At 36.8% G+C, this 17,236-nt stretch overlaps 2 protein-coding genes across 4 annotated transcripts; one reads left to right on the forward strand and one right to left on the reverse strand.

The window, feature by feature from the left end:
* Positions 1–1,544: 1,544 nt before the first annotated feature.
* Positions 1,545–8,784, reverse strand: LOC127419078 (cyclin-Q). Its single transcript, XM_051660168.1, has 5 exons — positions 8,209–8,784; positions 7,894–8,077; positions 7,672–7,804; positions 6,070–6,288; positions 1,545–2,442 (listed from the first exon to the last, which is right to left on the reverse strand). The coding sequence occupies exons 1-5, from the start codon at positions 8,318–8,320 to the stop codon at positions 2,353–2,355; spliced, it is 738 nt and encodes a 245-aa protein (XP_051516128.1). The 5' UTR covers positions 8,321–8,784; the 3' UTR covers positions 1,545–2,352.
* Positions 8,785–8,918: 134 nt separating this feature from the next.
* cfap126 (cilia and flagella associated protein 126) lies at positions 8,919–15,900 on the forward strand. 3 transcript variants are annotated; one of them, XM_051660169.1, is made up of 6 exons: positions 8,919–9,072; positions 9,232–9,297; positions 9,399–9,461; positions 9,694–9,771; positions 14,418–14,615; positions 14,714–15,900. In XM_051660169.1, the coding sequence occupies exons 2-6, from the start codon at positions 9,271–9,273 to the stop codon at positions 14,957–14,959; spliced, it is 612 nt and encodes a 203-aa protein (XP_051516129.1). In that variant the 5' UTR covers positions 8,919–9,072; positions 9,232–9,270; the 3' UTR covers positions 14,960–15,900. The 3 variants fall into 3 exon arrangements, with proteins under 3 accessions (XP_051516129.1, XP_051516131.1, XP_051516130.1); XM_051660171.1 differs by having other exon boundaries at positions 8,924–8,992; XM_051660170.1 differs by having other exon boundaries at positions 8,927–9,026.
* Positions 15,901–17,236: the final 1,336 nt, after the last annotated feature.

Raw genomic sequence — 17,236 nt, forward strand, 5'->3', positions numbered from 1 at the left:
TCCATCCCTAAAGCCCCTCTCTCCACCTTATTGTTCTGTAATTACAAAAAGATAAACTTCAACACTTTTATTTAGCTTAAACACCCACTGATTTGAACATTTTGAGAGTTGATTGATTTGGCTGCAGTCCCAACGCTGGCCGGAATTCTGATTTCAAGGAGAGAAAAACATTACATCTTTGGTCCACAAAAGACACTGAAGTCCTTTCAGCTTTAGGCAATTCTTGTACAGAAGTAGACAGAGATTAACCATTCAAGTGGGGACTGGGTGGAATGCATATGATCAGTGTGCTTAAAACAAAGCTCAATTTCAGAAAGGATGCAAAATTATTGTTTTGGCAATCAAGTATTCCTTTACAGTGATCTGTAGGTTGACTGGCTTTTTGTTGTAGCTGAGAGCCTGTACATTTAAAATCTTGTTTACAGTGATTTTGCATTGAATAGTAGATCCAGTTCTGCTGGAATGTTAGTAAAGCAACCTTATGGGAGATTGAGAACATGGAGTTTGGAGTGATCTGCAGTGTTAGGGAGATCACAGGAAAGAAAGAGAGATGAAAGATTTAGGAGAAGACCCCATGGGAGAGAAGCACAAAGTCAAAGATGTGAAAAGGCAACTTGCTTTTTCTTCATACAGTACACACAAAATCTAGGAATGGGGGACAAAGATTGTAAGTACAGAGACAAGAGAGATGGCAAAGTGAGTAAGGATAGAGTTTTAATCAATCCCATCCTTCCTATTCCCAGCACTCTATCCCATAGTGAGGGCCATGCTGATGTTTTATTGATGGAAGAGAATCCGGCTGTACATGTACCCTCTCCATAATTCATGATGCCCAGCATTAAGGCCTGCCTGCTGAGAGATGTGGGTGTTTGTGTGTACGTAAGTGTGTGTGACAGGGAGAGAGCAGTGAAGCAGGAAGGTTTGGGTTTTTCCCAATAATAGTAATAATATTTTATAATACTTGTAAAATAATCATTTTTTACCACAAAGGAGAGGCAGTTATCTGCATTGCTCTAAATGATAGTGTGGATAGTAAAATAATTCAGAGCTAATGCAGTTTATGAAAACAAAGTACCATGACTGTAGTATGCTGTAATTAATTCATGCTGTAGGTAATTAAATATGGTACATTACAGTACACATATTAATTTATGTTAATTTAATAATCCTTTTGGTCATTTCTGGATCTGTATAAGAGATAAATGTTACACATAAGAAAAAAGCAGTCCATGTGGCAATATTGCACACCAGCCCATTCTCAATTCTAAGCTGGAAACATCTGTTTAACATGTTAGTAATGACTGATTTAGTAAATAACAACTAAATTCCCACATTTTCATGTCCACAATTATTTGATGTGCTGAGGTTGACAGGTGTGCTATAATGGAGTCTCACATTTGTATGTTTCAAAGGCTCACTCCACAAGCAGTTGCCATAGTAACTTATTAAGATCCACACTACAGCGATGTCCTGACGTAACTAGATCCAGCAATATGACACAGAACATGACAGATGTAAAATTACAAATAAAGACTGTTTACAGGTGCTGTTCCAATAAGCATTAGTACAAGAAAACATTTATTGGAAATGACAGATTTTAAATATATACTTTAGAATGAAACTTTTCTGTCAGTTCATGTCCATAGGTGATTGAGAAACAAAGTTTACAGTAATAGGCTGAGACACAATGTTTATAAATAGAAGTCTGGAGACTAGTAAAATCGTGATACCATGCTTTAATCGTACAGTAATACCGCTTTAGGGAGTTACATAAAGAAATCTACTAGGACAAAATCAGTAGGGAAAGGAAAAGAGGAATGAAATTATAAAACATCAAAGAAACTGCTCAGATCTAGCTGTTTCACCAAAAGTAACAATTCAGCTCTGGGGACAGGTTGGCACCTCTTTTGTTTCATTCGTCTTGCAACCAACCATTCCATCTCTTTTGTAATTTCTCTTTCCCCCTTTTGGAGGGAAAATTAGCTCAAGGTAGGGAGAAGAAAGTAGGTCGGTGGCTTGCAGTTGATTGATGTGGTGTGGCTAGAGTCTGTTTTTCAAACTGCCACACTATAAATTGCACATCCAAACCTTATTCCCATATATAACTAAATTCTCTTCCTCATTGTCCACCATATACAGCACTATTAGGCAGACATTCTTGGAGATCCTTTTTGAATCTTCATGCTCTATGATGTAATTAAAAAGTAGAGCTCATTAGGTTAAACATCAAGAGATATGACTTATGACTATCAGACTTCAGGTAGTCACAAAAATGCCTGCAAAAAGAATATGGACATTAGGGTGTGTTGGTTTCCACATCAGTGTTTTAATACAGTTTAATTTGTGTTTCTCTCAGGTACACTTGGCCTCCATGTCATAGAGCTGCAGTAATTCACTCATGATGGTCTCAATCTGAGGCTTGGTAATGTCTGCACAAAAAACCTGCAGAGAAACAAAACAACATCAATGCATGCTGAATTTGATTTTACAACTAAATATTAGCTCTAAGGCAGCAAATAAGAGAGTTTGCTCTATTGTCTTATACTAAGATATGTAGCTGTTCTTGTTGTCTAGTAAAACCAATGCTGCTTCTTTCAATTTCCTCAGAGTCAGCTTGCTGTGACTAAAATGTCAACCACAAATTTCTTTTTTTCCCAACACAAAAATGTGTTTTGGAAACAGAAACTCTAACAAGAGGGTAATTAATGTGATGATGTTCAAAACAAGATGGTGGGCATGGTGCATTGCATGAACTGTATCTTAATGTTTGCTATTTATTTTCCTTAGAAGCACAAAAAGCTGCTGCAAAAGTCTAGAAAATTTTATACTTATTTGTATCTTTAGACAAAGGAATAGTTCACCCAAAAATTTAAATTCTCTCATCATTTACTCACCCTCATGCCATCCCAGATGTGTATGACTTTCTTTGTTTTTGCAGAACACAAATTAGGATTTTTAGAAGAATACTTCAGCTCTGTAGGTCCAAACAATGCAAGTGAATGGTGGCCAGAAATTTAAAGGTCCAAAAAGCTAAATAAAGGCAGCATAAAAGTAATCCATATGACTCCAGTGGTAAAATGTACAGTATATCTTTAAAAGTGATATGATAGGTGTGGGTGAGAAACAGATCAGAATTTAAGTACTTTTTTACTGGCCTTATTTTAGGCTGAATTCGGAATGACATACTACCCATACTACTCTTAACATATGTGTCTATTGTAGAAATAGTATAAGTAGTATGCAAATCCAAACTCAGCCTCTATCTCCACTTTCACATTCTTCTTTTGTTTTTGCCAATTAACATTCTTCGTACATACCGCCACCTACTGGACAGGGAGGAAAATGTATGGTAAAAAAAAAGAAAAAAAAAAGTTAAGACTTAAATATTGATGTTTCTTAGTCACACCTATCTTATCACTTCTGAAGACATGGATTTAATCACTTGAGTCATATGGATTACATTTATGCTGCCTTTATGTGCTTTTTGGAACTTCAAAGTTCTGGCCACCTTTCACTTGAATTGTGAGATTCTTTTAAAAATCTTAATTAGAAGAAGGTCATACACATCTGGGATGGCATGAGGGTAAGTAAATGAGAGAATTAACATTTTTGGGTGAACTATCCCTTTAAGGCTAAATATATCACAAACTGGAACACTATTCAATTAAATTCTTGTGATACCAAAATAATTCACAAAGTTCTAGGAAACCAAAGCCAAGCATGCAAGCAAGCAAGGTAGCTTTGTAAATCCTTCATCATTTATTAAATGGTTGGATTCTTTTCAAATACTACTTGGAGGTTTCACCAAGGAAACACAACTTGTGTGCAATACAATGCTATTTCTCTCAAATCAAGTAGGAACGATTAGGTGCCCCCATCACCATGGGAACTAGTTCCAGCAAACTAAAGGTTACTGCAAGCATGGTTCCATTGATGCCTGATCCAGTCCTGGCACCACTGAGACTGAAACCTGTCAACATTCAGCCTAAGACTTTGAGACCAAAGCAAGATATCAGTGTTGCCCCGAGGCGTAACTACCGGCAGTGTGGGCAGGGCAGCCGCACTGGAGCCCATGGTTTAAGAGGCCGTGATAACCGGGCCTTACCTTAAAATGTGAAACTGTCTACACTGTTTAATCTGTCTATACCTTTGTCAGCATTCAACGCATGCAAAAACCACAAGTACTCAGATGGAACTGCTTTGTATTTACAGTTGTGCTCAGAAGTTTGCATACCCTGGCAGAAATTGTGACATTTTGGCATTGATTTTGAAAATATGACTGATCATGCAGAAAATCTCTCTTTTATTTAAGGATAGTGATCATATGAAGCCATTTATTATCACATAGTTGTTTGGCTCCTTTTTAAATCATAAAGAAAACAGAAATCACCCAAATGGCCCTGATCAAAAGTTTACATACCCTTGAATGTTTGGCCTTGTTACAGACACACAAGGTGACACACACAGGTTTAAATGGCAATTTAGAAGAATTGTTCGGGATACAAAGAAAAACCCACAGGTAACCTCAGGAGAAATACAGGCTGCTCTGGAAAAAGACGGTGTGGTTGTTTCAAGGAGCACAATACGACGATACTTGAACAAAAATGAGCTGCATGGTCGAGCTGCCAGAAAGAAGCCTTAACTGCGGCAATGCCACAAAAAAGCCCGTTTACAATATGCCCGACAGCACCATGACACGACTCACAGCTTCTGGCACACTGTAATTTGGAGTGAGCAGACCAAAATAGAGCTTTATGGTCACAACCATAAGCGCTATGTTTGGAGAGGGGTCAACAAGGCCTATAGTGAAAAGAACACCATTCCCACTGTGAAACATGGCAGTGGCTCACTGATGTTTTGGGGGTGTGTGAGCTCTAAAGGCATGGGGAATCTTGTTAAAATTGATGGCAAGATGAATGCAGCATGTTATCAGAAAATACTGTCAGACAGTTTGCATTCTTCTGCATGAAAGCTGCGCATGGGACGCCCTTGGACTTTCCAGCACGACAATGACCCTAAGCACAAGGCCAAGTTGACCCGCCAGTGGTTACAGCAGAAAAAGGTGAAGGTTCTGGAGTGGCCATCACAGTCTCCTGACCTTAATATCATCGAGCCACTCTGGGGAGATATCAAACGTGCGGTTCATGCAAGACGACCAAAGACTTTGCATGATCTGGAGGCATTTTGCCAAGACGAATGGGCAACTATACCACCTGCAAGAATTTGGGGCCTCATAGACAACTATTACAAAAGACTGCACACTGTCATTGATGCTAAAGGGGGCAATACACAGTATTAAGAACAAAGAGTATGCAGACTTTTGAACAGGGGTCATTTTATTTTTTTCTTTGTTGCCATGTTTTGTTTTATGATTGTGCCATTCTGTTATAACCTACAGTTGAATATGAATCCCATAAGAAATAAAAGAAATGTGTTTTGCCTGCTCACTCATGTTTTCTTTAAAAATGGTACATATATTACCAATTCTCCAAGGGTATACAAACTTTTGAGCACAACTGTATAGCTGTACTACACATTATGCATCTCATCCATGGTGACTTTTTTTTTTTTTAATCTAAAAACTTCTAAATGATAGTTTATTATTAACATAACATCTTACTCTAACAGTAATTTGAATATTTATATAGAAATGACTAATTTTAAGTGATACATCGAACAATTCTCTGCATTTTTTGTTCAACATCATTGGGATTCTTGGGAAATCTTACTGAGCCAGTGTGGTACGTCTGACATCATTACTCAGTGTGAAAAGTGTCAGCCCTGAGCTTTCACGGCTACCGCTGCATTTTCTCGAACTCATATCTCTCTCTCCGAGAAATCTATCTTGAGACGATACAATTTATTGAGACATTTGGTAATAATACTGTGCAAACAAATAAATATTACAATATAATGTCATATATTTTAAGTTAATTCTTGTAGGCTATGAGTGGGTGGGGGTGGCCCCATCAACTTATTTTGCATTGAGGCCCACAAGATCCAAGTTACGCCACTGGTGTTGCCTAGACATTCTATGTAGTTCTATGCAATAAACTATAAAACGCCTACCTGCCACCACTCTACTTCTCCTCTGGGGATCTTTACTCCATATGTCTGGAGAGCGAGGTAAAGGGAGGTGAGGGCAATGTGTTGAGGTTTATGACGGATACACACAGAGCCATGGTAACAGTCTTTTAACAAGGCTAGTGCAGTCTCAGCAATGGGGGTTCGAGACCAAGCGTGGCGGTTCAAAAGACTCTTCACAGAGAGCAGGTAGTGCATCAGGTACTGGGGGGGAGAGGGGTTGGTTAGTTAGTTAATAAGAGGGGAGGAAAATACTAACAAATTTGGTGAAGGAACAGTTACAGAAGTATTACTTCATATAGCATAGTACAATTATGAAACAGTGTTTGTGAAAAATTTTAAATGATCTGCAAGCATAAATTTGACCTCAGATTTATTATTTAATTTAAGGAGGATCTAATTTAACACATTACAAAAAATAAAAAAATAAAAAATAAACATGTTTGACTATCTTGGATAGAAAAAAAGGTAAATGTATAGAAAAATTCACTATATTATGGAAGTAATAAGAATATATTCCAAGCAAGAAGAAAGGTGTGATTTTGAGGGTTTTGTGCTCTAATTGAACTAAAACTTCTTATACAGACCAAAAAACATCTCATCTAGTCAAATGCATGAGTATGCAATTCATAACAGAAAACTGCATGAAGGTCATCTCATATTTTAGGTCAAATAATGGTAATATTACAGATAGTTCTGAAACTTTCTTTCACTCTGCCCAATGCATCATTTAGACAATGAATTTACGTTTCAAAATGTCATTAATGGACATAAAAGGAAAAGCTCAACCTCATGCCATGCCAAATGTGCATGACTTTCTTCTGCAGAACACAAACAAAGATTTTTATAAGAATGTTTCAGCTCTGATGGTTCTGACATTACAAGTGAATGATGGCCAGAACTTTGAAGCTCCAAAATGCACATAAACATAGCATAAAAGTAATCCATAAAACTCCATTGGTTAAATTAGTGTCTTCTGAAGCAATCCAATTGATTTTTTCACTTATCTTGACATCAGCAGTATCTTCGGTGATCATGATTTCGAGTTCAATTACACTTCCTAGCACCATCTAGTGCATGCGTAAAGCACTAAGCAATGTAATCGAGCTTGAAATCATGACCATACCAACAGATTGCAATGGCAAGATTTAGAGTGAAAAAGGGCTTCCATTTTGGTCTGTTCTCACCCAAAACCAATTGGATTGCTTCAGAAGACATGGATTAAACCACTGGAGCCTTGTGGATTACTTTTATGTGCTTTTTGGAGCTTCAAATTTTTTTGGTCACCATTCACTTGCATTGTATGGACCAACAGAGCTGAAATATTCTTCTAAAAATCTTAATTTGTGTTCTGCAGAAGAAAGAAAGTCATACATATCTGGGATAGCATGAGGGTGAGTAAATGATGAGAATTTTCATCCATGGGTGAACTTAACCTTTAAGTATACAGACATACAAATAAATATCACCTGCCTTGTTTTGGGGAAACTGCTCATTCTACTAAATACCATTTAAAAGCAATATCACAGAGGAAATAAAAAGCTGTTTTACATTATGAACAAGACAGAATCATGCAGCATGTATTACCTTATGTGGATGCTCATATGTCACTTGGAAGTTAAGCTGTCTGAGGATGAGGAGTTCACACTGTACTATACTGTCCCTCAACTCCCAGAACTTCCCATCTAGCTCCAGTGGATCACTCTCTGGATGAAAATACCTGAAACACAGGGATTGATGAAAGAGATGAGCTACTGTCTCGGAGAGCTAGGGTACAATTAAGCCCCTACTTAACAGCCCCTCTTATACCTGTGACAGACATTGATGATGTCTCTTGTCCTGAGATGTTGCTCTTCCACTTTGCCTGCTAGGTAGATTGCGGACATGGCCACTAGGTAAGGCTCGTAGACCTGCAGACTAGCAGACTGGAAGAACTTGTGATACAGCACACATGCAGTAGCCATTGGCACAGATCTCATGCCTAACTTAACACCTACAGATGTGGGAAAACATGAAACTAGACCAATTAAATACGGCAATTCATTCATAATAATGCCACAAAGCAAGTGAGTACGTAGTGACGTCCTTTCAATTCTTGCCGTGTAGAAATAGAAAACAAATTACCGGTCTCGATGATAAAACGACAGACTCTGAAGTGTGTTTTTGAGTTCTCCACATCTTCAGCGCTTCTTCTGCCTCTCACCTCATTGGCAGCTGCAGATGTTGACGCTTGCATGTCGCAAAGGCTGTATCATTAAAACTGCATAAAGATAACCCAAACGCCTACTTTTGCATGACAAGCTTACTAGCTCATTTTATAGCTTGTTATAGTTACAGAGTGAAACGCTTACTTTATCTTTACTGTTTGTTTAGATAGTGTACAATATACTTAATGATTATGCCCTGATTTCACGCTCCATCTGTTCAGAAGCCGAAAACATTTATTGTTTTTCTTCGGCAGAACGTTGAGTATGCAACGTAGAGCTCAATCGCTCAACAGCGAACCCCGCGTTTAGGAAGACGCCACTTAATCTTGAGTAAAATGGCATATTTTCTTTTTTTTTTATTATTCACTCAGCTATTATATAAAAGAGCTAATTTTACACGTGCCTATTTAGCATAAATGCAAAAGAAAACAAAAAACAAAAAGTGAACTCCTGATTTGATCCAGACACTGTTTAGCCTGAGACCGAGCACTGGTATTCAAACGAACGGGAGAAAATGGCGGATGTAGAAAAGGAAGTCCCGCCTTAAAGGTAAAAGAGCCAATCACCTTTCAGAAATGCAGACGTCGCCTGCCAGTTTCCTTGAGAACGCGCATGCGCATTGGCTGTACCAGACTGGATAATAGCGTTTTTTTTTTGTTGTTTTTTTTTACTGTGATCTGAGTTAAAGAAGCACAATTTAAGTACATTGTTGTCACATTTAAATGCTGATTTCAAGTATGTTGTTTGATAATAATAAAGACCAACCATTCTGGAGATTTCGGTATTTCCCCATCCAAGTAGATAGGAGCTGTCCTTTTATGCTACTTGTATCCAAAGAAAATAGCTGCTCGGGGCGTCCCCAATATGGCCTCCGAGTGGACTGACTTGCCTTGAAGACACTATTGAATGCTCTGACTTTCTTTCTTTTTTTTTTTTAAAGGTTGCTGGGAGACCACTGCCAACAAATCCGAACTGAAAGATGTCGACTAGTTTCTCTGCAAACCAGGTAGGTTACATAAACTTTAATTATTCTATGATAAGGTCTTATTTTTGTTCATGAATTGAATAACCATGACGTATTAAATATGTCTGTGATGGTTTCTGCAGTATGAAAATGCTTTCAAGTCGCAAAAACTACAGAACTGGACCGTACCAAAACATTTTAAAGAGGTAACACGATCAGTCTCATTCGCCAATGCATTGTTTTGATCTGGATGTTAAACTAATAATTTGCAGGAATGTTTGAAAATTGTACAACTGTATGAAACCAGAAAAACGTTGTTTTAATGTACACAGTCATTGTCTTTAAGACGCTGCAGTAGACAAATGGGTGTAAAGAATAACAGCCTTGTCCATACCACAAATACTTATATTTGGTCTTTTTACTCTCTTATTACTGAAGAGACCATCGGCTGCAGAGGGGTACACTACATTTATAGCCACAGACCGTGGCCACCTTCTACCTGGTGTGAGAACAAAGGTTTGTTTTGAAAATCTATCTATCTGTCTATCATCCACAGTATCTATCTATCTATCTATCTATCTATCTATCTATCTGTCTATCCACAGTATCTATCTATCTATCTGTCATCTATCTATCTATCTATCTATCTATCTGTCATCCACAGTATCTATCTATCTGTCATCCACATTATCTATCTACCTATCTATCTATCTGTCTATCATCCACAGTATCTGTCTGTCTGTCTATCTATCTATCTGTCACCCACAGTATCTATCTATCATCCACAGTATCTATCTATCTATCTATCTATCTATCTATCTATCTATCTATCTGTCTATCTATCATCCACAGTATCTATCTATCTATCATCCACAGTATCTATCTATCTATCTATCTATCTATCTATCTATCTATCATCCACAGTATCTATCTATCTATCTATCTATCTATCTATCTGTCTATCTATCATCCACAGTATCTGTCTATCTGTCATCCACAGTATCTATCTATCTATCTACCTATCTATCTATCTGTCTATCTATCATCCACAGTATCTGTCTGTCTGTCTATCTATCTATCTGTCTATATATCATCCACAGTATCTGTCTGTCTGTCTATCTATCTATCTGTCACCCACAGTATCTATCTATCTATCTATCTATCATCCACAGTATCTATCTATCTATCTATCTATCTATCTATCTGTCTATCTATCATCCACAGTATCTGTCTGTCTATCATCCACAGTATCTATCTATCTATCTATCTATCTATCTATCTATCTGTCTATCTGTCATCCACAGTATCTATCTGTCTATCTATCATCCACAGTATCTATCTATCTATCTATCTATCTGTCTAGCTATCATCCACAGTATCTATCTATCTATCATCCACAGTATCTATCTATCTATCTATCTATCTATCTATCTGTCTATCTATCTGTCATCCACAGTATCTATCTATCTATCTATCTATCTACCTATCTATCTATCTATCAATCTATCTGTCTATCTATCATCCACAGTATCTGTCTGTCTGTCTATCTATCTATCTATCTATCTGTCTATCTATCATCCACAGTATCTGTCTGTCTGTCTATCTATCTATCTGTCACCCACAGTATCTATCTATCATCCACAGTATCTATCTATCTATCTATCTATCTATCTATCTATCTATCTGTCTATCTATCATCCACAGTATCTATCTATCATCCACAGTATCTATCTATCTATCTATCTATCTATCATCCACAGTATCTATCTATCTATCTACATATCTATCTATCTATCAATCTATCTGTCTATCTATCATCCACAGTATCTGTCTGTCTGTCTGTCTATCTATCTATCTGTCACCCACAGTATCTATCTATCATCCACAGTATCTATCTATCTATCTATCTGTCTATCTATCTATCTATCTATCTATCTGTCTATCTATCATCCACAGTATCTATCTATCTATCATCCACAGTATCTATCTATCAATCTATCTATCTATCTATCTATCTATCTATCTATCTATCTGTCTATCATCCACAGTATCTATCTATCTATCATCCACAGTATCTATCTATCTATCTATCTATCTATCAATCTATCTGTCTATCTATCATCCACAGTATCTATCTATCTGTCTATCTATCATCCACAGTATCTGTCTGTCTGTCTATCTATCTGTCACCCACAGTATCTATCTATCTATCTATCTATCATCCACAGTATCTATCTATCTATCTATCTATCTATCTATCTATCATCCACAGTATCTATCTATCTATCTATCTTTCTATCATCCACAGTATCTGTCTGTCTGTCTATCTATCTATCTGTCACCCACAGTATCTATCTATCATCCACAGTATCTATCTATCTATCTATCTATCTATCATCCACAGTATCTATCTATCTATCATCCACAGTATCTATCTACCTATCTATCTACCTATCTATCTATCTGTCTATCATCCACAGTATCTGTCTGTCTATCTATCTGTCTATCATCCACAGTATCTATCTATCTATCTATCTATCTATCTATCTGTCTATCTATCATCCACAGTATCTATCTATCTGTCTATCTATCATCCACAGTATCTGTCTGTCTGTCTATCTGTCATCCACAGTATCTGTCTGTCTGTCTATCTATCTATCATCCACAGTATCTATCTATCTATCTATCTATCATCCACAGTATCTATCTATCTATCTATCTATCTGTCTGTCTATCTATCTATCTGTCATCCACAGTATCTGTCTGTCTGTCTATCTATCTATCATCCACAGTATCTATCTATCTATCTATCTATCTATCTATCTATCATCCACAGTATCTATCTATCTATCTATCATCCACAGTATCTGTCTGTCTGTCTATCTATCTGTCATCCACAGTATCTATCTATCTATCATCCACAGTATCTATCTATCTACCTATCTATCTATCTATCTATCTGTCTGTCTATCATCCACAGTATCTGTCTGTCTGTCTATCTATCTGTCATCCACAGTATCTGTCTGTCTGTCTATCTATCTATCATCCACAGTATCTATCTATCTATCTATCTATCTATCTATCAATCTATCATCCACAGTATCTATCTATCTATCTATCTATCATCCACAGTATCTGTCTGTCTATCTATCAATCTATCTATCATCCACAGTATCTGTCTGTCTATCTATCTATCTATCATCCACAGTATCTGTCTGTCTATCTATCAATCTATCATCCACAGTATCTATCTATCTATCAATCTATCATCCACAGTATCTATCTATCTATCTATCTATCTATCTATCTATCATCCACAGTATCTGTCTGTCTATCTATCAATCTATCTATCATCCACAGTATCTGTCTGTCTATCTATCTATCTATCATCCACAGTATCTGTCTGTCTATCTATCAATCTATCTATCATCCACAGTATCTGTCTGTCTATCTATCAATCTATCTATCATCCACAGTATCTGTCTGTCTATCTATCTATCTATCATCCACAGTATCTGTCTATCTATCTATCAATCTATCATCCACAGTATCTATCTATCTATCTATCTATCTATCATCCACAGTATCTATCTGTCTGTCTATCTATCTATCTATCATCCACAGTATCTGTCTGTCTATCTATCTATCTATCATCCACAGTATCTGTCTGTCTATCTATCTATCTATCTATCTATCTGTCAGTCATCCACAGTATCTGTCTGTCTGTCTATCTATCATCCACAGTATCTGTCTGTCTGTCTATCTATCTATCATCCACAGTATCTATCATCCACAGTATCTATCTATCTATCTATCTATCTATCTATCTATCTATCTATCTATCATCCACAGTATCTATCTATCATCCACAGTATCTATCTATCTATCTATCTATCTATCTATCTATCTGTCATCCACAGTATCGACCTATCTATCTATCTATCTATCTATCTATCTATCTATCTGTCTGTCTGTCTGTCATCCACAGTATCGACCTATCTATCTATCTATCTATCTATCTATCTATCTATCTATCTGTCTGTCTGTCATCCACAGTATCGATCTATCTCTGTCTGTCTGTCTATCATCCACAATATCTATCTATCTATCTCTGTCTGTCTGTCTGTCATCCACAGTATCTATCTATCTATCTGTCTATCTATCTCTATCTGTCATCCACAGTATCAATCGATCTATCTATCTGTCTGTCTATCTATCTGTCATCCACAGTATCGATCGACCTATGTCTGTCTGTCTGTCTGTCTGTCATCCACAATATCTATCTATCTATCTATCTGTCAGTCTGTCATCCACAGTATCGATCTATCTATCTGTCTGTCTATCTGTCTGTCTATCTGTCATCCACAGTATCTATCTATCTATCTATCTGTCATCCACAGTATCAATCGATCTATGTCTGTCTGTCTGTCTGTCATCCACAATATCTATCTATCTATCTATCTGTCAGTCTGTCATCCACAGTATCGATCTATCTATCTGTCTGTCTATCTGTCTGTCTATCTGTCATCCACAGTATCTATCTATCTATCTATCTATCTGTCATCCACAGTATCGATCGATCTATGTCTGTCTGTCTGTCATCCACAATATCTATCTATCTATCTATCTGTCAGTCTGTCATCCACAGTATCGATCTATCTATCTGTCTGTCTATCTGTCATCCACAGTATCTATCTATCTATCTATCTGTCATCCACAGTATCGATCGATCTATGTCTGTCTGTCTGTCTGTCATCCACAATATCTATCTATCTATCTGTCTGTCAGTCTGTCATCCACAGTATCTATCTATCTGTCTGTCTATCTATCTGTCATCCACAGTATCTATCTATCTGTCAGTCTGTCATCCATAGTATCGATCTGTCTATCTATCTGTCATCCACAGTATCTATCTATCTATTATCCAAAGTATCAATCGATCTGTCTATCTATCTATCTGTCATCCACAGTATCTATCTATGTCAGTCTGTCATCCACAGTATCTATCTGTCTATCTATCTATCTGTCATCCACAGTATCTATCTATCTATCTATCTGTCAGTCTGTCATCCACAGTATCTATCTATCTATCTATCTATCAGTCCATCCATCCATCCATACATCCATCCAATTAATTTAATTTATACATTATCCATTTTCAGCATGGAAGTGCATGGCCGTCATTCCAGGGCACATGGGATTTACCACGACGCATCCCTCCTGTACACATAAACCCCACTGCCCGCTCACAGGAGGGCCAGGATCGCCTCAGGACCTGGGGATGGACAAAATCAGCTACAATCCAGGCTAATGAAGCCCCCGCTGGCAGCCAGGCATCAGTTAGAACCTCTCAAAATGTGGTGGGGATTTGATATCAACTATTTCTCCTTATGATTCTACTGTATGTTGTTCTAAAATATTACATTTGACTTATCCTGACTCATTGATATCTTTGCAGGAAAACATAAATGAGGACCAACCTGCTGAGGAATCCAAAATGTCTGCGAGTAACCCAGACCAAAATGAATCAGCGGTTGTCACAGAAAAGCCCAATTTTCAGCATAACCAAGCCGAGTCTAGAATAACAAGCTCAACTGGTCAACAAGCCCAGTTAAAACCAGTAAACCTGGCTGAAAACCAGCAAGCCAGAACAGCCACCAGGCTCAGTCCAGACCGGCCACTCAGCACAGCCAAGCTGAGTTAAGACCACCAACCAGGAACAGCAGACCAGCATCTCAGCAAGCACCTGTCAACCAATAATCAGATCCACAGCAATGAAAAGTCATTAAAATTATTCAGTGATTTAGCATTACATATTGCTTTGATAATTTTTTCAAAAACAGTTTTACTTTACAGAAATTTCTGTTGATTTATAACTGTGTTCAGCTTTCCCATTCTTTGTTTGTGCATAACAATAACAATGTGTGTGTGCTGGAACACATTAACTGAATTGATTCAATGAAGCTTAAAGCTGATTAGTTTCACTAAATGGCTTTTGTAATGGAATCTACTTAGATTAAATGCTGCCTGAATGCAGGGTCAAGTATCACACAAAATTATACAATTTCATTTTCAAAATCCGCTGTTATCTGTATAACATTAATATCCTTAAAATGATAATGACATCAGAGATTTTCAATAGTTTTGTCTTTATTTGCTCAATAAATGCACTGACACACCTGCAGTCCTCCTAAAACACAGCTTCAGCTTGATTCACTAGTCATCGGTTCATATTTTTGGTGCTTGGAAGCAAATTAGTCATTTTAAACACCAGCATACACTAAGTTTGTGGAACTGGGGGCGAGATGTGGAGATCCTGTAAGTCAATCAAGGCCCAAAGACCACTCTCTGTTGATGAACTTACAATCAAAAAGTTACATGGTCAGGTCACAATGTTGTCTGTCTACAATGTGTTTATTCACAAGATAACTGAAAAATTGTACTTGCATCTTATCTATGGCAGATGGCAGCTTTAAAAACTTCCACCTGTGAGTCAATTAGGGGTGACCTTTGGAAACATCTTGTAATCTCTGTTTATACAGTATATAACAAATCAACAGTCATCAATCTTGGTCCAAATAATACACATTCAAAGCAATATATTGTGTGGCCAAACATAAAAAATAAACACAATCCTCAAACTCATATCACTTGTTTTTTTTTTGTTTTTTTTACCCAGTGAATCACTAAATAGCAAATGTTGGGTCCACTGGCTAAAGACCACTACCAAATACCTGATATAAAACTATGTACTTCATTAAATATATACTGTATGAGTCTTGCAAATGTGTTAGGAGAGAGATTTCTCTGCCACATGCAAGCATATTTTGGATTGCTGTCTTAAATTACATTTTATTTTAAACAAAATAGTGGTAAATAATATGTTCATCACATAGTTTTAACACAAGGGCATAAAGATAAAGTGAGGCTCACTGAACAAACCACTGTTACATTGTCTGAACAGTGTATCAAAATCAGAATAGGTAGAATACTATTTTTCAAACAGACTCTTAATTAAAATGTTTCTCTAGGTGTGAAATATGTTGTACATACTATACAATGTGTAAGATATGCATCATGATCTGGTGAGTTTCCAATGAGCACTTCGCTCTCTCTCTCTGTAACAGGCAAAACCATTTCCATAGGAATCAGATTAAATCATGTTCAGACCATCATTAACAGAAAATTATATTACCATGCCAGACAAATCCACTGTTTTTGTTTTATTTTTTGCCTTAACAGTTTATAATATGTTGTGGGGGAGAAAATAATGTCAATGACATTAAAAAAAAAAAGTTAGTGGACCTGCTTCTGTGAAATGTTTATTTCCAAAGAAATCTTTTCACATAAAAAATAGTTTTTTAACTGTAGCTTATAATCAATGATTGTATTTATGCAGTTATTTTAATAAACTGAAAATGAAGCCAAGGTAGGGTTGCCGTCCAAACTATTTTTGACTTCCTATACTTGCTCACTACCCATGACCTGTTTACCCATTACCTGTTTGATTCTTATTAAATCTTAAAATATCTACAAATTCTTTACACTGAAGTCACACTTTCAACCTTACCCATCAAATATATTTATATATATATAGTTTTTTCCTTCTTATATGTGTATCCCAATGATTGTCTACAACCAAAATTGAACCCAACAAAGGCATCACACAATACCAAAAATAGCCATACCCTTTGACACTGTATCCTAAAATTATTAATAGGAATCTGCAGCTAAAAGAGAAAATAAACCAGTGTTCACTATATCAAAGATTACACTTTCTTATTTCTAAATAAGACCAAAAATAGACCACAGTGATACAAGTCTGCTCAAGCACTAGATCACAAAGCAGTGTGCTGATTAGAGATTAAAAAGAAGAGAAAAATAAATGTGAAATAAGCACTGAACTCTAGTATTAATCATGTATTAATTACCATAGTGAGCAGTAATCATTTTTAACTGAGTTATGGCCAGTGTTGGGTGT

The sequence above is a fragment of the Myxocyprinus asiaticus genome, chromosome 28 (genome assembly GCF_019703515.2).
Source record: "Myxocyprinus asiaticus isolate MX2 ecotype Aquarium Trade chromosome 28, UBuf_Myxa_2, whole genome shotgun sequence".
NCBI lineage: Eukaryota > Metazoa > Chordata > Actinopteri > Cypriniformes > Catostomidae > Myxocyprinus > Myxocyprinus asiaticus.

What these genes read in the sequence shown, in the direction of transcription:
- LOC127419078 (XM_051660168.1), bottom strand. Translation starts at nt 8,320, where the DNA reads ATGCAAGCGTCAACATCTGCAGCTGCCAATGAGGTGAGAGGCAGAAGA. An exon ending in TCGTTTTATCATCGAGACCG is followed by an intron (nt 8,078 to 8,208) that starts GTAATTTGTTTT and finishes CCACATCTGTAG; the next exon opens with GTGTTAAGTTAGGCATGAGA. An exon ending in CATATGAGCATCCACATAAG is followed by an intron (nt 6,289 to 7,671) that starts GTAATACATGCT and finishes TCTCCCCCCCAG; the next exon opens with TACCTGATGCACTACCTGCT.
- cfap126 (XM_051660169.1), top strand. Translation starts at nt 9,271, where the DNA reads ATGTCGACTAGTTTCTCTGCAAACCAG. An exon ending in TACCAAAACATTTTAAAGAG is followed by an intron (nt 9,462 to 9,693) that starts GTAACACGATCA and finishes TTATTACTGAAG; the next exon opens with AGACCATCGGCTGCAGAGGG. An exon ending in TTAGAACCTCTCAAAATGTG is followed by an intron (nt 14,616 to 14,713) that starts GTGGGGATTTGA and finishes ATATCTTTGCAG; the next exon opens with GAAAACATAAATGAGGACCA.